The 20,833-nt window shown below is 40.6% G+C and overlaps 1 protein-coding gene across 1 annotated transcript; it reads left to right on the forward strand.

Moving 5' to 3' along the window:
• The first annotated feature begins 1,512 nt into the window (after positions 1–1,512).
• On the forward strand, positions 1,513–19,781 carry rab10 (RAB10, member RAS oncogene family). Its single transcript, XM_063001813.1, has 6 exons — positions 1,513–2,137; positions 14,477–14,537; positions 15,368–15,506; positions 16,814–16,903; positions 17,888–17,989; positions 18,724–19,781. The coding sequence occupies exons 1-6, from the start codon at positions 2,011–2,013 to the stop codon at positions 18,808–18,810; spliced, it is 606 nt and encodes a 201-aa protein (XP_062857883.1). The 5' UTR covers positions 1,513–2,010; the 3' UTR covers positions 18,811–19,781.
• The last annotated feature ends 1,052 nt before the right edge of the window (positions 19,782–20,833 follow it).

The raw sequence follows: 20,833 nt of genomic DNA on the forward strand, positions 1-20,833 counted from the left end.
AGTCGACTCTAAATTGGTTAAGTGGAGTACAGTAGACCCTTGAGTTACGAACGGTTTACCATACAAACATTTGGGGTTACGAACGATCTGTTTCAACTAAACGTACGAACAAATTTTGGATTATGAACCGAAATTCGCGAAACACGTGAGGTCACGAACAAGTTGACTCCGAGCTTATCTCTCTCTCTCTCTCTCTCGCTCGCGCTCTCTCTCTCTCTCTCTCTCTCTCTCTCTATATATATATATATATATACAGTGAGCGAACATTCGGACAGCGGATGGTGTTTTTCCGGTGTTGTCTTTATATTTTGTAAAATGTAATATTAAAATGGCCCCAAATAAGGTGCAGAGAGAGCTTAGTGTTGAGAAAATGAACAAATCTATTACATTTGTTGTTGTATAATTACTCCTTCCAGTAGCTGTCACTGTGTATCAGACAGAGGGGACAGTGAGTGAGAGAGGAGAAGGAAATCGCTGAGTAAAATATTCTTTCTTTCCTGCAGTTACACCTACAAAATACAACGCTATTGAAATAAAGAAGGAAATAATAGAGAAATATGAGTTATTGTTGTTTCTGGTAGATACATTTTATAAAAAAATGGAAATTTATTATGGTGTATGGTACAGAACACACACTGTACTGTGATGTGTGTTTTTTTTATGTACAGTACTACTGTGTATTGTTTATTATTGTTTATTACAGTATTATCTATTCTATAATTTAAGATTAAGAGGAAATATAGTTGTATTTATGACAAAAAAGACCATTTAAGACATTAGAAAGGTTAGGTTTATTTTGTTTATTTATGTTTATTAGGATTTTAACGTCATGTTCTACACTTTTGGTTACATTTATGACAGGAACGGTAGTTACTCATTACACAAGATTAATCAGTTCTATCCAACACAGTCATGGACAATTTAGAATCTCTAATTCACCTCACTTGCACATCTTTGGACTGTGGGAGGAAACCGGAGCTCCCGGAGGAAACCCACACGGACAGGGGGAGAACATGCAAACTCCACAAAGAAAGGACCCGGACCGCCCCACCTGAAGATCGAACCCAGGACCTTCTTGCTTTGAGGCGACAGTGCTACCCACCGAGCCACCGTGCCGCCCCAGAAAGGTTAGGTAAGGCGGTGGTTTGGGAGGTCTGGCACGGATTAATTCTATTTACATGATTTCTTATGGGAAAAACAGGTTTAACTAACGAACATTTTGACTTAAGAACAGCCCTTCGGAACCAATTAAATTCGTAAGTCGAGGGTCTACTGTATAAGAAAGACTCATTGAATCGAGAGTCGGAATTCGATTCAGAATCGGAGTCGAATCCAAAGTTTCTGGATTTGAACGGATCTTCTGATGAAAAAACAGCCGCGTCAGTGGACGCCCGCATGTTTTTGACCGTAGTCTGATTGTCCAATCAGCCTCCGGAGTTTTTTTGAAATGCGGTCGTTGTAGCCAATCAGAAAGCAGAACGCGAAGTGTGGGCGGGTAAAGGGCGTGTGGCAGTAACTAGGGTGGCTCCGTGGAAAGGCGACGGCGGTCGTCTGTCTGTCTGCGTTCCTGCGTTATATTAACACCAAAGTACCGAAATACCGAGAGCAAGCGATCAATTGAACACCAGGAAATCTTCTTAAACAATTCGGTTTGTTAACGCGGATGACAGAGGCTAAAATAAGGACGCAGTAATGGTAATAAAAGTGAAAGTAGCCGCGCTGCTAACGTTAGTTTTGAAGAAAGAGTGAAGGGTGAGAGAAGCCATTTTGTCCCGGACTGAGTGAGCAGTGGAAAATACAGGAAATATTCTCAACAGAGTAAAAACATTCATTATTAACACAATATTCTACCCAGAGTTGTTTAACCCGGGTTTTGGACTGTCTAAAACCGTTTTAGCTTGTCAGCTAGCGACAGCGGTACAGAATAGTAGCAAAGCTACATTAGCTTAGCTTCAAGCTATCAGCAGCCACACAGCGGCCGGACTGGTTTCTGAACCGTTCACCACAAACATGGCAAAGAAAACCTACGATCTTCTGTTTAAACTGCTCCTGATCGGAGACTCTGGTGTGGGCAAAACCTGCGTGCTGTTCCGCTTCTCAGACGATGCCTTTAACACCACCTTCATCTCCACCATAGGTGAGTTGACATAACTTCACGGTATTCCGTACACCTTATAGCACTGCGCACATTCTTTTGCAGGTATCTTGTCAGCCTAACGATGCCGGTCTGTATTGATCCAGTAAGGTCTTCTCTACATTTAAATCCCAAAGTTGTTCGGTTTTCTTGTGTTTAAATAAAAATAAAGTACACCCAATGACGAGCTGAACGCACCACCGTTAGTGTTAACAGCAATCCGGACACCACAGGAATTGTATGAGTACTGTGATACTGTGTGAAATACAAAACACTACCTTCATCTTATACTCATCTAACATCATAATATCAATAATGGTCACAATGAAACACTGTCTGTATCAACTAAAATCCGTACAGGCCTAAAATACTGAAACGCCACATTTGCGTCCAGCGTTTAGACTTGACTTGTTAGTAGTTTATTTATATACCAAGCATGATGTCAATCCTAATCATGTAACACGAAAAATGGTCTCAATTCCTGATCCTGGTGTAATCTAATATCTGCATTTCCAGCCCTGGTTTGTTTGATTTCAGTGAGTCATAAAAGAAGAAAAGTCAATTATCAGCCAACCAACCATTCATCTATATGGAAAACTTTTAGGCTTAAATACAGCATAAAAATGCTGAAATACTCTATTATCTACAACATTGTGGCTCCTATTAATTTACATTTTCATTTACATTTTCGACTTTTAGCAGACGCTTTTATCCAAAGCGACTTACACTACTGTGGCAGTATACAGTCTGAGCAATTGAGGGTTAAGGGCCTTGCTCAAGGGCCCAACAGCAGCAACCCGGCAGTGGTGGGGCTTGAACCGGGAACCTTTTGATTACTAGTCCAGTACCTTAACCGCTAGGCTACAACGTCTATTAATGATCACAATCACACCATCACTACATTCACCACCATGGGTACATGAAAATAAAGGTAAGATACGTGTATACAACGAGGTCAGTCCTCTAGCACTGACCTCGTTGTATACACGTATCTTACCTCCCATATGTATTTAGGGGTTGATACAGCAAATAATTTTAGTCTTCATACTTGATTTGGCATGGCTTTTATGCCAGGTGCTCTTCCTGATGCAAGCCTTCTCCGGGCTTGCACCCACCCCCAATAGCTCAACTGTTGTGCCATCCCTTCAGAAGTAGCCCATCGTGTCTGTGGAGATGCCTGACTTGGCAATAGCACCACTAATATTTAAAGCCCAGATTTCAGTGGTAATGGGCTGGCATATTTTACTGAATATTTTTTTATTCCATTTTTAACTAGAATTGACTTTTTTGGGGGGGTATTTATGCAAGGAAATAATAATAAAAAAAGTAATAAATCCCACCACCTATAGTCAAATTGTTTGAACATCTGTGTCGTTTAAAATGAGTATGAAATCAGGTTAAGATTACTAGCAGCTTTTTAAGCTCTTGCACAGTTTAGGAAACATGTTTTACTTGTGTGTGTGCTTCCATTCTTGCTTCATATGTATCAGAACTCTTTTACTCTAAACATGTTACTCTTCATCCTGGAACGGATCACTTTTACACAACCAAATACTGTGTAAATGCCGCTAGGGTCCATGGGACTTGGCGGCCATGATGAGTGTATATGCACACCTCTCAGCAGCCCGATTTGGTTTATGGATTTCTTGGTATTAGGGCTAATGCCTCTGATGCATTCAAGCACATTCAATACATAGATGTTCATTTAGCCCACAATAAACTGATCTATAAAATTTGCCTTAAACAAAGAGATCAGATAGTTTGGTTTTGAAATAATTAGATTGGGCAACAAAAATGTCCTGGCTGCTTGATTCATGTTCAGTTTTGGTGGAATTACTTCTTAATCGACAGATAACTGGGACAGTGGTGTGCCTGACAAGTCCTGCAAGCAAGCCAACAGATACTTTCTGGCACATTTTAACATCTAGTTCTTTCCACTAGCAGAGAGATTCTGTTGAGTATTTTATCCTTAAGCAAAAATATAAAAGCTTGAAGATATTTCTTTTCCGGCTGTACACACAAGACTTGTTGAAAAATGCTTTTGGAAGGAAGATTCCTGGTTCACTTTTCTGAAGAGCTGCTGGTGAGCACACACGTTGTTTGCTTTTGGTTTCTGTGCCACGTTCATCAGAGTTTGTTTAGATTTGTGACATTGTGTTCAGGGATAGCTGAACGGCTGCGTTCCCACAGAAACAAGAGAAAAGGGTAAAGCCTTTAATATTATGTTTTGGGTCTTTGGATTGTGTGAAAATCATGTTGAATGTGTATTTTGGAATTAAGAACTTGACCTTGAACAATGATCAGGTAGCTGCAGCTTGTAATTCAAGTCATTTCCAAATGACAGCTGCTATCCAATGTGGAGAGCTTGTAAATACAACTTTAACTGTGTAGTTTGGGGGTAAGAATAGAAATTCAGCCTGCCATAGCTAATATCTGAAGCTTTGGTTTTTGAATCTTAGCTGTGTTAATGACCGGCCAGGCACACACATCATGGGCTAAGTCTGAGGGGAGGACTATTCGAATTGGTTCCTCATTGCTGCTGCTATTGTGGCCACTGCTGGCTCGTTCTGTTCTTCTCATGTGTCCAAATAAGAGAACTTCAGTTTACGCCTGCAGTGAGAGGTTAGGTCTGATTCAGTCAAGAATCCATTTGTTTCTCTTCTTTGCCTTCCAAGCCACTCTTAAGTCATCAGCTGGACAAGTTTAAAGATGTCAATATTCTTTCTGCCCTGCTTTTTATTGTCCAGCTTTAAATCCATTAAGAATCACAGAGAAGATCACAGTCTGGATCATTCTTTGTCTGTTGGAGAGACAAATTGTCACATCTAAAGATCTTTTCCAGTTCCTTTATTCTTGTTCTGCTGAGAACCAGGCTGCGTCATGTTTCCTTACAGCTAGATTCTTTGCTGTTAATTGATCTAAGTAGGCAAAAGCTGCCCATCACTTCTACATTTTATCCAGTAATGGTCAACTTAGTGGTTTCTTAGTTCTGTCTTTTTACTCTGTTCTTTAACTTTCTTTGTGATGCACAATTTTCGCCTTCAAACTAAATATCCATCGTAAATAATGAAAAAGAACGCCAGAGCCACAGTGTTCTAAATGTTATTATGAGTGCCTCTTGGTTCCAAACATGAATTAATCCAAGGTGTTCCTGCCTTGTGGCCGTGCATCCTGGTGAAACCAGTCCCTCTGCGACTCTGACCAAGATAAAGTGGTTGGTAAAAATGAAATGAAAAAACATAAAGGTAGAACTGGACAGGGAGGAGATGGAACTCCATTATATATAGCATGCTTAATGATCTAAACACCATCTACAGGTTCGTTTTTTGCCCCTGATTAGGTTGCATGTATGACCTGTGAGGGAAATAAATCGTGAAACACTAAATCATCTCATTTGTTAGTGCAACAGTCCCCCAAACCCCCAAGCAGTAACAATGCACATAAAGAAGAGTGTATGGAGTGTACAAACAAATTCCATGACACAAACTCAACCTAACTGTAGGAAAACAACCAACGCTAGTGGTTGGACCAAGCAATATACACGCGGTGCCACATATGGTACCCAAGGCTCGCCAAGTTCCTGCTCGGAGGAGAGCCGGCCCCCTTATGCGAGTTCTGCAAAATCACTTTCACAGTGAAGCATGTTCTCCAACAGCACCCCATGTTGAATCAAACAAGAAGACTATTTTATCCAGCATACCAAAAGAAGTGCATCCCTGTTGCTCATAGAAACACACAGCCAATAGAGTGTTTATGTAGGTCGATAGCACATAGTCTTAGGATGGCATTAGACCAATGCACCACCCAAGTGCCAGACAGAGGATTTTTATTGAAACATCATGAAAATGCACACATGTAAGTTGACTCTAGAATCACCACATCAGTCAGAGTTTTTACACATTCACATTAGATAATTAGTTGAGCTTTAATGCTCATCCCAAATGTAAGGCCTGGGATAGTGGATGAGTGAATTGATTGGGAAACGATGAATGGATGAGGTTTGGATTGTATTGATCACGTGTTTATGAATGTGTGGTTTGGATCGAGGTCATTAGTGGTGTTGAGAGCTGTCTCTCGGTCTCTGTCTCTCTGGTTTCTGGAGTGGCTGATGCAGCTGTAATGGCTCAGCATCCTAAAATACCCACCGGAAACTCCCTCCATCCTTGAGTGCAGATCGGCTTACACACACACACACACACACACACACACACACACACACACACACACACACACACACACACACACACACACACACACACACACACACACACACACACACACACACACACTCACTCATTTTTACCAGAACTCCTACACACTCTTTCAGACTTTTATGGTCAGTTTTATATAGTCAGCTTCAGCAAACACTTTCATCTGTTTTAACCTCACTAACACACACAAACACACGCTTGTTTTCTTCCTGACAATGCTGCAGTGGTGTGTATAGTTCTGGAATTTATAGTGGTGGAATTGTTTCACAGTTTCTTTTATTTTAAGATAAGAAATATTTTCTAATTGTAGTTTTATCAGAATAGATGTTTTCAAAATGTGATTATAAAGGGACGTGGGTGTGTCTGTGTGTCTTCGTTTGTTTAGTCGTTCGTTCTTTGGCCTTTTGTAGCAGCTCAGGTTTCATCCTCTGCACATTCTGTTGCTCTAGATGGAGACAGACATGCAGTTATAGCACAAATGGATGGCACCATAAATCACAGGGATTGAAAGTTACTCATGACCCACTAATGCAGGCGCAGGCTCATGTTAGCTTTCTGGCTTTGATGGTCCAGCTGATATGGGTAATAAAGTCACAGATACTGAAGCTTTTAGGAAGTGAAAGGTTTAAATGATCGATATTTTCTGATATTGATATTTCATGCATCAAAATGAAAGCGCTCACCTTTTTGTGTAATTGGGACTTTATTTAAAATATTATTCATTCTTTCATTCCTTTTCCCTAACCACTTAATGCTGGCCACGGTTGCAGCGGGTCTGCACGTCACTGACTTAAGTAAATGTCAGCTGCTAGCTGGTGTAAAGTAAGAGTTGGAGTGGGTAAGTGTTATTTTATGGTCCTCCTTGGCCAGCATGGTCAGCGTTCATAAAGCTGAGTTTGACGGTGCAGGAGAATAGAACATGAAAACGTTAGCGTAGCTAACCACACTAAATAATGTCACATTTGTTATGATAAGCATTAGTGCGGTAAAGTTGTAAAGAGATTATAAACATTTGCATTTCAGCACTGTTCTATTTTTATTTTTCTCTCAATTAAAGCTTCCTAAAGTTTTACCTCTTCATACTTAATGAAGGAGGAGGATGCCCCGCAATGTGAATTCTGCCAATTACCCATCACTGTTAAACACATACTGAGTGCCCTAAATACCAAAGGGAAAGACAAAAATTCTCCATAGCTTCCGCTTGCACACTAGCACCGATTTTCTGAACTCCTCGGTTCGAAACTCGGTGTTGCCTCGGGTTGGCTGGGTGCCATCTAGCGGGCATAATTGGCAGTACCTGCAGCAGATACTAATTGGCCACCGTATCTGCAGGGTGGGGGCCGGACGTGTGTGGGTGGGTGGGTCTTCATGCGCTGTGTAAGGACCCTGATTGGCGTAAGAGACGCCTGTGCAGAATGCAGGGGCGAGAAGAGGAGGGCTGTACACGTGTCGGTAGAGCGACGTGCTCTCCTCGGATGCAATCTGGTATCTCTGGTAGCAGTGGAAGACAAAATTGAGTGCGCTAAATGGGGAGAACATGCATTAAAAAAAAAAATTCTCCATAGGTGGAACAATGAAATACATTTTTAACCTTGGAAAAGCAGAAAAGCTTTTGAACTTCATTGCAGTCGCTAAATTAGGAATACACATATAATATCAGAGACCACCTAATGGATACAAAGCATCCACATAAACCTTTACTGCTGTGAATGTAACTCACATGAGTAAACACTGGATAGATGGATAGATGGATAGATGGATAGATAGATAGATAGATAGATAGATAGATAGATAGATAGATAGATAGATAGATAGATAGATAGATAGATAGATAGATAGATGGATGGATGGATGGATGGATGGATAGATAGATAGATAGATGGATAGACTTCATGTAGGAACAGACAAGATCCATTTTCCAGAGTCTGGAGTGAGTTAAGCTGAGTGATGTGTGTGTAACAGGGAACAAGCAGAACCAGAGCTCAGTTCTGTAATTAAGGCCTCTGTAGAGTTTTCTTTTACAGGTTTACTGAATATGAGACACGGGCCGAGTCTCTTTCCTTTGACAGACGGCCAAAGGCTGAACTTGGCACAGGTGTCTGTTACGAGTATCCAATCTAGGACCGAACCTTCAATCTGACTCCCTGATTTATTTAATGCTGTGACTGGGTGTGATGCGATCAGAACGTGCATTCAGGTGCGTTAAAGCCAAAGGACGACGCAAGTGTGCATGGCAATGCTTAAGACATGAAAGCTGTAGTGCTTGGTGTGGACCAACAGAAAATCTACTGTGGGTCAAACTGCAGATGATTTTAATCCTGGTGATGAGATGCATTGAACTGTTGTGTGGGGAGGGCTGTGTAGTTGCAGGCCAGTCAAAGCACTCATGCTAAATTCTGTCCATCAAAAGCACCTACAATGTGCATGGAGAAATCGGAGCAATGGAAGGTGATCAACTTGTCCAACAGATCCTGTTTTATCAAAGATCGTGCGCATGGCCGTGCACATACATGTGGACCAGATGTCTTGGTACCAGATACCACAGGAGACCTTCAGATGTCTTGTGCAGTCCATAGTGGTTTAGGACAGCTTTAACAGCATATTAGACCAGTGGTACTAATGTTTTTTTCATTGGTGTATGTGCTGTGGCTTGATAAGAAACACAGGATGTAGGAGCACCAGTAAAGTAAACTTGGCCCTCAAGTACCCTGCGTCTTATTGTGTGAGCATGACTCAGACTTTGGCTGCATGTTGTATATATCATTTAATTAAGCCAGTCCCACCCATTCTGCAGCTGTGTGAGTGTATGTGAGTCCAAATTCCCTTTAAATGTAAGTTGGGATTGTATTGAGATCAGAAGTGATTAAGTGTATGACGCTGGGGTGCGATCTTTCCCTTCAGGCTGAAATGTTTCACTTTCATAACCAAGAACTAAAGCCAAAAGTTTTCTTTACTTAAATCTGTGTGAATACGAGTTTGTTAAAGCATTGCTGGCCGCAGAACTGTTTGTTGTACGATTAACTCTTAGATGTTAGTGGAAAATTCACTTTGCGGCCAGATCTTTGTTCTTGTGGAGCGTTGCATTTACAACAAAGTGTGCTTGAAAGAGTTAAAGGTGGAAGAAGACGGCCAGCAACAATTAGAAAACCAATGAGCAAGCCATTAAGAAGCCTGAAGACAGGATAATCTGGAAAAACACTATCCATTATGGTCACCGATAGTCAGAAGTGACTTGATGGCACATAATAATAATACTTTGCTGCCATATTAGTCTCGGTTCTGGATTGGCTTTTAGTAAAATTCAGAATATGACTGCAGTCTCTAATAGTGATCTAGGTCATTAGTGGGCTTGAGCTGCTTTTGGGTGATTATTCAAGTTTAGTTCATCACAAAAGGGAACTCCTAGGTTTTGTGGCTGAGCTGTTTCTGTTTGTTTTAATCTTACATCCTATTGCAGTGCTAGTGTAGCTGTTGAACAGGTCAAGTGAGATTTTTGGTCTTACATTCTTTATTGGGCGGCACGGTGAGTGGGTAGCACTGTTGCCTCACAGCAAGAAGGTCCTGGGTTTGATCCCCAGGTGGGGCGGTCCGGGTCCTTTCTGTGTGGAGTTTGCATGTTCTCCTTGTGTCCTCGTGGGTTTCCTCCGGGTGCTCCGGTTTCCTCCCACAGTCCAAAGACGTGCAAGTGAGGTGAATTGGAGATACAAAATTGTCCAAGACTGTGTTTGATATAACCTTGTGAACTGATGTAACCTTGTGAACTGATGTAACCTTGTGAACTGATGAATCTTGTGTAATGAGTAACTATCGTTCCTGTCATGAATGTAACCAGAGTGTGTAAAACATGATGTTAAAATCCTAATAAACAAACAAATTCTTTATTACATTTAACGGAATGATGATGATAAATGAGCCATACAGACCAGATTTTCCATATTTATTCTTTGACTTGATTTATGTAAATCTTTTAGTAGACTTTCTGCAGGGGTGGTGGTTCACGCCCGTTTTGTGGTTCACGTCGTGTTGTACAGTGTGAACATTTAACTTCACCAAACGTGTGTTTCTGCTGTACAGATTTCCAGGGTCGGTGTGTCTGTTGCTTGTTATTATTGTCACACTTTACTGTTCATTATTTATCTCATCTCTTTCTCATTTGCTATTTTTTTCTATCTGCTTTCTCTCTACTCGCTCTGTTCATCTCAGACTATCCTGCAGATGCACTTTTACTTTCTTGCTCTTTTATTCCTTCCTCTCTCCCCCTGAATAATGCCACTGTGAGGCACACTGCACACTGTGAGCGGGGGTAATTAAACCTTTAGCAAAAGCACAGATTGAGACGGGCACCCTCGGAACTGATGCCAGTTAGTGCCAGGCTGCACTACACACTTTCCATACTGCCTGTCAGTGTGGGGGTTTAGCGCACTGCACAGCAGACTTTTACCGTATTCTTATCCTGCACTCATGAGCACATCTTGCCATTAGTCAGAAATGTCAGAACTTGTAATGCTGTCTGTGTTTTTTGTCTAGTATCTGAAGTATTCTAGACACATATTACTCTTTAATAGGATGTCTCAGTTTGATATCAGGTATCACTGTCTGGGTTGATAATGGCCTAAAATGCAGAATCATTTCCAGGTTGTCTTTGATCTATTTTCTGTGATGTACATCATTCACTAGGGCTGCAACTAACGATTATTTTAGTAGTCGACTAATCTGACCATTATTTTTTCGATTAGTCGCCTAGTCAACGACTATTTATGTCATACCCTCCATCTCTGCCTTAACATAAATAATGGAGATGGACCGATCGGGGTTTTTGGCACTGATTCCGATCTCCGATCTCCTTTCAGGGACATCGGCCGATAGCCGATTCCGATCGGGGGGGATTAGCAGTAAATAAACTTAAAAAGAGCCTCACAGTAAAGATAAACCGGAGCAGCGTGTGTGTGTGTGTGTGTGTGCCTTTAGAAGACGCTTTGTTCACAGTATCGCTATAAGTGATTCATTGATTCATGAGTTGATTCGTTTTTATGTGAAGCGTAAGTTTCTCTTCTCAGTTATCTCTCCGTGTTTACTGGTTTTAATTAAATGTCGTGGTTTTAAATAAACACCAACTACTACAGAACATTCTGTGTGACTCTCTTACATAAAAAAGCTTCATTACACTGTTATTACCACAGATCTGTAACCGAGTCAGACTCGTTCCGTCTAAGGAGCTAAAAGTTTTCTAAAAGTTTAGCAGATGATCCTGAACTAACGAATTTGGTAATGAATAAACTTTTGCCTCTGATTGGCTCTGTAACGTCTTCTGTTCTCATCTACATCACAAGTAAGAACCGCTTACGATTTACCAAAGTGAACCAGGAGTTTATATAACGTGCTGATAGAATCGACTCAGATGTGACCGGGTTGAATTATCTTTTTAAAGTAAATATTACAATCAGCAAAATTACATCGTAAGAGCTTTCACGATGGTTTCTGTACGATGGTTGATGAATGGTGATGTGATGGTTGGTGCTTCGTAGCTCAAAGTCTGGATCAATCCACTGACTTAACGTGATCTTTATATATCACACGATCGGATCGGCTACTTTTAGGAAATATCGCCGATCGCTGATAGCATATTTTGAATAAAAATCAGCCAATACCGATTCGTAGCCGATCGATCGTCCCATCTCTAATAAATAAGATAACAGAGTTTTGTTAAGTTCCAATATCAAATTAAAATAATGACCCATGAAACATGAATATGAAATAAAAAAATTCAATGAAATAAGAAAGCTTTGGACAGCATTAGAAACTGTTATGTTTCAGAAGTTATCACTCTGGAAATCAAAAACATATATAACATGTTGTTGAGAAACATGTGAATGCTGTCTGTGAAGACCTCAGCCATCTGAGGGGTGCATGAACCTCTTCTCTTCTTATCCACACTCCATTGCTTAGTGCTATTGATAGAAAGAGCAAAAGAGAAAGCTGTATTAATTATCACAAACTGAAGGTTTATTACAAATAGTGTACTGGCTATTCCAACTAAACCATAACAGGTTAAATATCTTAACTGAATTATCTGCTGAGCTAACTAGCTACTATTAAGTGGAGAACGCTTATTATTTAGAATGAATGCTCTCTCATTAACGTGAGCAGAAAATAACGTTGGGCTATAACGTTACTCCTAATAAATCACTGATTAACTATTGCACTATTGCAGCATTAGCTTAGCTATCAAACCTAAAAAATAGCGATCTCTTAGGAAGTTTTCAGACAGGTACTCTAACATTAACAAACATTAGCTACAGTACATTGGTTAAAGAATGAAGCGGTGTAAAAACGTACCTGTCCTGAATAACGCTGGTCATCACGGCTGCAGGGTGCTCGCAATGACGACTCTGCTCTGCAGTGTCTGCATTCAGCTCGTTTCTTTGGTTTATTTTGGCTGAAATGCTCCCATACTTTAGAAAGTTTCGGTCTCTTTATCTTTGCCTCTCTGTCTTCATAAACTCCCTGCTGCGCCATGGAAGCGATGCTGCGCCCCCTGCATTTCCTTTAGTGCGTTGCAATAATAACGACGCGTCGACAAATTTTTATAGTCGACGTTATCGATTATGTCGACTAATCATTGCAGCCCTATCGTTCACATAAGCAAATTGCAACCATGGGTGGTGTATTTTATTTTACTGAAGATTAATGTCATCACACTGAGAAATCAGATTATTAACTGACTCGTGTAAACGCTTAAGGATTTCTTCTTACCAAATGACTAAATTGCAGGCAAACCTGGTAATTAAATGATTGCTTTTATTTTATTTCTTGCAGACATTTAATGAATGCATTTGAAGTCTGTTTCTCATGTGTCTGCATGGGTTTCCCCCTGCTTTTAAAAAAATTTGCAGAAGGTGGATTAGCTGATTGTTATTGCCTAACTTTGGGACACTGTTTCTCAGAAGCATGAGCGTTGTCTAAAACACTGCCTAGTTGGACAGTCTCCTCTAAAATGGAACACTTGTGTAGTGCTGCTGTTCTGCATTTTGTCGCACTGATCATAGACACGTCAGACCCTACCTGGCCAGTGTTGTAATGTAGTGGTTAAGGTACATGATTAGTAATTTGAAGTTTGCCTGTTTAAGGTGCACCACTGTTAGGTTGCCATTATTGGCTCATGAGCAAGGCTTTAAACCCTCAGTTGTTGGCACTGTATTTAGTCACAGTTGTTTAAGTCGCTTTGGATAAAAGCATCAGCTGAATACTGTGAATGTACATTTTGATTTTGAGTGTGAATGATTTTAAGTGCTGTCCTCACTGGGTCTGGACGGTGTTCTATGTGTAAAAGAAAACATTCAGCACCAGTAGTGTCATGTTTCACATTTTCACTTCTGTTATCTGGTCACAAATCATCTTGGCATGCTAAAATGAAATGTCATGGAAGAGTTGAGGTTTCTTTTTTTGTAAGACACTCTTTAAGGTTATGCTGATGTAGCACATTCCTAGTGGTGGATGTACACACTTTGGTCCTTCAATGCCTCAAAGCTGCTACACCGATTCATGTGTTCTCTTTTGGGTTCATTTGACTTTTTTGGATTAAAATTTGTTCAGGCATGGGACTTTACGCCCATTTCCTGAACGATGTAGTGCTCGTCTTATACAGTTGCTTGTTGTACCTTTACTGGGTTGGAAATTGCTCTTAAAGAGGAACCAGACCTTTAAAGATCCAGTTTTTTTTTTGTTCTGAGGTCTTGGCTGAGTTGCTTGGATGTTACCATTGTATTAAGAACAAAACATGCACTGGCTGCAAAGGTAGACCCTTAAGTACAGGTGCAATAATTAACTCCTAACAAGCTAGTTGGCTAATTAGAAGCTCATAAAGGGTCATTCTATTGGTTTCTAAAATCCCTCAATGTTTACAGAGACAGTCAACTTGGTGTATGTAAACGTTTGACTCACTAGTTACTAAAAAAGCTGGAAAAATTCTCTACTTTACTGTTTTTAAAAGGACCTTTTGTGTGAATAAAATAATTACTTAACTTGCCAAAACAAGGATATGTTAATATGACATGAAAAATTGGGTCTGAAGCCTTTAGTTTATGTGAACTTTTGCCAGAAGAAAACCTCATTTCCTTCTTTTTCTCTCTAGGAATCGACTTTAAGATCAAAACAGTTGAATTGCAAGGAAAGAAGATAAAGCTACAGATATGGTAAGTGTGAGGTTGTTGTATTATTTACTTTTTTGTGTCGGTATAGATGTACGTGGTGGAGAGGAGAAGTCAGTAGCTGAGCATTAGGACTATTCTGTACAATCTTGAGTGCACAAGGCTTCATCCATAATGTCACAAGTGTAAGCATGATCCCTTATTCACTAAAGCAATCAGACCCGTTAATCAACACCTTGTGGTTGCCGTTTTGGCAGCAGTTACAGCTGCAAGTCTTGGAAATGTCACTACCAGCTTTGCACACCTGGATTTGGGCTGTTTCTTCCATTATTCATGCCACTGTCAGATTAATTTGCGAATGTTGGTGAACCTCTATCTGCAGGTCGTTCTGCAGATGATCACTGAAGTTTAAATCTGGGCTTTGGCTGGGCTACTCAAGGACGTTTAAAGTCTTGCCTAAAGCCACTGCAGTGTTTTGTCTGTATGAGGTTTTCTTCAAGGATGTTTCTGTATACAGCTGCAATATGTAACAAAAAGAGCAACAAAAAGGAATGAAGGAACAAAAACTTGCCTTAAAAGTGTATGTAAACTTTTGACTTGAACACGGGCGCTCGGGTGGAGCAGCTGTATGACACCTTAGCACACAACAGCAGAGATCTTGAGGTTGAATCTCATGACTGGCTGATAGCACAACTGGAGATTTGAACTCTGGACCTGTAATTTACCACTGGCGCTGGTATTGAATATATTTTTTTTATAATATAGCTCATCTAATCTATTAATTTTACAAATAATTACTGAAATTTGTTAATTGATGGTAGTTGAATTCTAACCAATTTTGTTTATTTGTAATAATAATTTGTGTTTGTGTGTAGGGACACGGCGGGTCAGGAGCGCTTCCACACCATCACCACCTCCTACTACAGAGGAGCCATGGGTATCATGCTCGTCTATGACATCAGCAACGCCAAGAGCTTTGAGAACATCAGCAAGTGGCTCCGGAACATTGACGAGGTTCGTCTCGCTAAAGCTGAACTCGAGCAATGATGGGGAAAGATCTTTTGTTGGGGTTTTTATCTTCTCATGACCGCAGAGTTCTTGTAGATACTAAAATACATTTTTATACAGAACTGCTGGTCAAGAAATTGGCATTAAAGTCAGTTAAGCTTTGTGCTCAGTGGAACAGCCAGCAGAAAGCCGTTTTGCTGCAGTATGTGTCCAGCCTGGTGGTGAACGAAGTCACGTAACACATGCATGATTATCAGACATGCCTAATTACTGAGAACTCATCCACTGCACCAGTTTGTTTTCCTCTCACTTTTGACACAAACCTCACAGCGAGAAGCTCCTGGGTTCTATTCCCAGGTGAAGCAGTTGGAGTCCTGTCTGGAGTTTGCATGTTCTCTCTGTGTCTGTGTGTACAAAGACATGTAAGTTAGGCGAATTGGCTGGTACAGTGTTTGTCACTGGTGAATCTTGTGCGACCTGTAACTATCTGTCCTGTCATGAAATGAACCACAGTGTAAAACCCTCTGTTTTCGTCTAAACTAAGCCCTGAGGGTGAACCAGAGCACTTTTACTGAATGTTCACTGGATGTGCTGGATGATGCAGTTGGTCTGAGTGTTGAGACTTAATCACAGACTCCAAATCAGGCTTCTGGCTGCCTGGTGCTGATTTTAATTCTAGCACATGATACCCTGGAATTTCTCGCACCTCCATAAATAGTCAGATCCACGTCCGAGTCCACAAGAAAGAACTGTGTTCAGATTTGACAGATTTGTTCCTTTCAAGAGCTTCTGTACAGGGTGTCGCTAAAGTCTGGACACGTGGGCAAAATGCATATTTTCAATACATTTTTCAACAACATTTTATTAGAATATTAATCAAGAACATCTTCAATGTGTTTTCCACTATTTGTGATGCAATATGTGTGTGTGAGTGTTTTAGTAAACATATATAGTTAGTGATATTTTCCATGTGTCCAGACTTAAGGGACACCCTGTACAATGTGACCAAAAGTATATGGACACTAGACTGTGAGCTTGTCCTAGTAATCAGAAGGTGGCTGGTTCAAGCCCCACCATTGCCACTGTTGGGCTCCTGAGAAAGGCCTCTAACCCTCAACTGCTTGCATTATATTGTGAATAATTGTAAGTGGCTTTAAATAAAGCATCTCCCAAAGGCTTGGTTCACAGGCGGTGTTCCAATTCATCCCGAATGGTGTTTGTTTGGGTTGAGGTCATGGCCAAATCATGTCTCTAAATTGGATCAATTTTTCGTTTATTTATTTCATGTTTATTTTTTGTGTGCGTCTTTTTAGCATGCCAACGAGGATGTGGAGAGGATGCTGCTAGGCAACAAGTGTGACATGGAGGACAAGCGAGTCGTACCAAAGGCCAAGGGGGAACAGGTAAGATCATACCTGTATCACTGATGCCACTTTGTGTGTGTGTGGCTTTCTTGGATGTGAAGCATTAAGATTGGATAGATAAAATGGCTTGCATTGGAAATTGATGAATGAATGGTGGACAGAACATGGAAAGGTTTTACAGCATCAAGTCATCGGCAGGTGCACCTGAGTGAGCCGAGTATACTATTAACTTACAGCGCTCTTAACTCTGGAGTGGTTCGTTTGTGGTAAGAACGTGGTCCGACCTCGATTCGACCCAACTAGGATGTCGTGTACGTTCTCAATAGGAGCTCAAAAATACATTATGAAAAACGTACAGACCAGGTTATTCACACTAGATGTAGAATAGGCAAGATTTACAGATTGACACACCATCACTTAATACCAGGAGAAGTGGTAATGGTGATTACATGGTGTTATAAAAAACAAACAAGCTCAATATGAGCTTCTTTTTTCTGATTACTCGGTCAGCACGTCTTCTTCATAAAGTCTAAAGCAGTACGGCATTTTCAAAGACTTCCCCTTTTATTGTGAATTTGGTATTTAACTAATTTAGTTTAGATAAATTCCACAGCTATAAATGGATTCCGTAGCTCCTCATTTAATCGGATGATTTAGATCAGCGCACACAAACTATAGGTGTGAAAACGATAGTAAGTGTGGTATGCAGCAAGCAACAGCTCTGGTTCGGTCCTCCATGCACATTAGTTCCGGACCCAGAACTTTTGGATTTATTTTGCTTTTGGCTGCAGCCAGGACAAGTGAAGGGTTGGCGAGAGGCAGGTCAATGCTGTCTGTGTTAAAGCCAGCCACCTATGTGTTGAATGCTTGCCTGAATGTTATTGCAACATGGGTATATGTTATGGGCGTCTTTGCTGGCTTGTATGCAGAGTCTGTTTATCAAGTGGTGTGTGTGTGAAATGTGATGCGCTTCTTTCCCTTCATGCACATACCTAATTTCACTTGCCTCATCTGTGTATCCAGATTGCCAAGGAACATGGAATCCGCTTCTTTGAGACCAGTGCGAAAGCCAACATCAATATCGAGAAGGCCTTCCTCACGTTAGCAGAAGACATCCTCAGAAAGGTGTGTGTGAGAACGCAGGTGCATGTACAGAACAATCTAGTTACACTTAACATGCACTTTATTTATACATGTTTTTTAAGCTACACCTACCATATAGATCACATTTGTGGTATACAGTTACTAACTGCAGCCCAGCTGTTGCTTTTTACCATTGATCAGGTGAAAGGGACTCACCACAGCTTACCAGAACATGTTGGGGTAGTGGAGCATTCTCAGCACTGCAGTAACAATAATGTGGTTATAACATGATGTTCTGGTATGAGTGTAGTAGTGTTGTTGGGATTCTTAAACATCTCAATACCAAACTGGCAAGTTATAAGAAGCGGCTTGCAGATTGTACATGTGCTGAAGGGGTGTCTGGTGATTCAGCTCTTTTTGTTCAGATTAGGGGTTGTGCAAGCAACAGCGGAATCAGGAATTGGACATGACTAAATTGGGACTAAATGAAGGGGCAAATCAAGCGGGGAAAAGGAATAATGGGTCAATTCAGAAATGCTTTTATCCATGCTTTAATCCAAAGCGACTTACAGTACTGTGACAGTATATTGTCTAAGCAATTGAGGGCTTTGCTTAGGGGCCCAACAGTGGCAACCTGGCAGTGGTGGGGCTTGAACCGGTGACCTTTTGATTACTAGATTACTAGTCCTTAACCACTAGGCCACAACTGCCCTAGATGTCAAGATGTTAAACCTTGTGTGTGTGTGTGCGTGCGCGTGTGTGTGTGTGTGTTTCAGACACCTGTAAAAGAGCCCAACAGTGAAAATGTGGACATCAGCTCTGGAGGAGGAGTTACAGGATGGAAGACCAAGTGTTGCAGTTGAACAGTTTCTCTCTCTCTCTCTCACACACACATGCACACATGCTCACACCCCTACGGTTTCTCCTGTTCTGTCTCGCATTTCTCAGCCGTTCATATCTACCTGGCTTTGTATCTAACTCATCATTCACTCACTCTTTCATCCTCTCTCTCTTTAACCCCTTCTTATCTTCTCCTCTCTTGTCTGCTTGCTGATGATCATTTTTATTTCTGACAAAAAAAGAGAATTGTATAGATAAAAGGAGAAATCATGTCACGCTTCTTGTCATTTATTTTAAAGGTTTAAAAAGAGGGAAATGCATCCTGCTTCACCACTACATTTTTAATAAAGATGAAATGAAAACGTCAGGGTCTCCCAGCACCTGCCGGACCTGTTTTGTTTTTTTTTGGTTTATTTTTTACGACTTGACCATTCAGTCGGAGGCGCGTGAACATGCTTCAGCTCAGTTTTGTACAGTTTCTAATTGGTGATGGGTTTCTGTGTAGATAAGGTAACGGTTAGTGTGTAAAGAGCTTTGTGTAGATAAAGTTCTTTCTATCAATTTTTTTTCTTTTGTCTGGTGCCTTAACGTGGAGCCGAAAGGCCTAACCTCTCATCCTCCCTTAACACACCACCCCCATACACATACACACGCGCGCACACACACACACACAGAAACAACACCTTTTGATTACACCGACCTCCCCAGCTCACCGGTACAGACTTGTATAAACTGAAGAGAATGGCATTTATATTTTTCTTTTTCTTTATGTTCAGAATTTCACATTTCTAATGTGGGTTTTTGTGTGCTCACTCTTCTCATTCATTCTCTCTCCTGCATGCCATTTTTCTTTGGTTTTAAAGACTTGTGCATCGTTTGCAGTGGAAGCGGCTGCACTGAGTGTGCTCAGTCTTGGTAGGGTGGTGTAGTTTTCTTTGGAAATTCAGACTTTTTTTGTTTAACAGATCCATTAAAAATAACCTTGTTGAAGTTACATGTTTGTCTATTTATTCTGAGCGAACGAGCCTACAGTGTGTTTGAACTCAGGAGAATATACATGTGGTAACAGTCACAACAGTTTACAAAACTGAATTCGTCATCGATTACAATACTGGACTTGAGCGCTTGGCTTGGTTCAGATACAAAGAAACTGTTTTGAGTTTTTAAATAACAATTTTGACCATGAAGGGTTCTAGTGTCATATTAAACTTGGATTAATTTGCTGTGGAGGAAAAGGGTTGCATGGAGGAGAGCAGCATGTGGGTGGGAAACAGCGAGAGATATGAATTTCTCTACACAGCACTTGGCTAACTGGCTAACATTATCAGTCAGTGTTTTATAACACTTGTGTTAACACTGAGGTGACCATGTGTGCTGTGCCCTAAATCACATGATTTATAATACTGAACAGTATGCCTAATTCTTACCCCAGTCTATTATTTACGGAGCCCAGTTTATTTCTGTACTTCTCTGTATTAATGCGCATGGTTTCATAATAAAATGTTTAGCAAGCTAATGATCAGGTGTCCATATACTTTCTGGCAATATAGTGTATGAGTTGTCTGTGGGGTTTAATTTGTCTTGCAATACCTAAAGTCTGCAACAGTCTGAGAGGTGACTGAATGTATGATCATGACGTTTCCACTTTAATAAAAAAGGGTTTCCCCCACTGTAAAGGACCAGACTTGTTGGTACCAGAAAACTAAAATTAGTAATTAATTCAGAATATTGAAAAAGTGTTTCCTGGACTGTTTCCAAAACCAAGTGGTTTAGTTCTTAAGGATCCATTACCACTAAAATAGGTTCTGCTTTTGAAGAAACCAGTCTCAGTATTGATGTTTCTGAATTTAAAGAAACCATTTCAGTCATTAGAGGTTCTGGGTCTGCAGTGATTTTATTTTAACTTCCAGTGGTTCTGGTACCAACAACACCAATGGTTCTAGCCATAAAGGAACATTTGAGCACCGAGTCCCAGTATCATAATTTTAAGAGTGAAAGGGTTAATCTGAGAGAAATAATTTCTGGCATCAAATGTTTAAATAAATG

The sequence above is a fragment of the Trichomycterus rosablanca genome, chromosome 9 (genome assembly GCF_030014385.1).
Source record: "Trichomycterus rosablanca isolate fTriRos1 chromosome 9, fTriRos1.hap1, whole genome shotgun sequence".
Taxonomy (NCBI): domain Eukaryota; kingdom Metazoa; phylum Chordata; class Actinopteri; order Siluriformes; family Trichomycteridae; genus Trichomycterus; species Trichomycterus rosablanca.

What these genes read in the sequence shown, in the direction of transcription:
- rab10 (XM_063001813.1), top strand. Translation starts at nt 2,011, where the DNA reads ATGGCAAAGAAAACCTACGATCTTCTGTTTAAACTGCTCCTGATCGGA. An exon ending in AAGATAAAGCTACAGATATG is followed by an intron (nt 14,538 to 15,367) that starts GTAAGTGTGAGG and finishes GTTTGTGTGTAG; the next exon opens with GGACACGGCGGGTCAGGAGC. An exon ending in CAAAGGCCAAGGGGGAACAG is followed by an intron (nt 16,904 to 17,887) that starts GTAAGATCATAC and finishes CTGTGTATCCAG; the next exon opens with ATTGCCAAGGAACATGGAAT.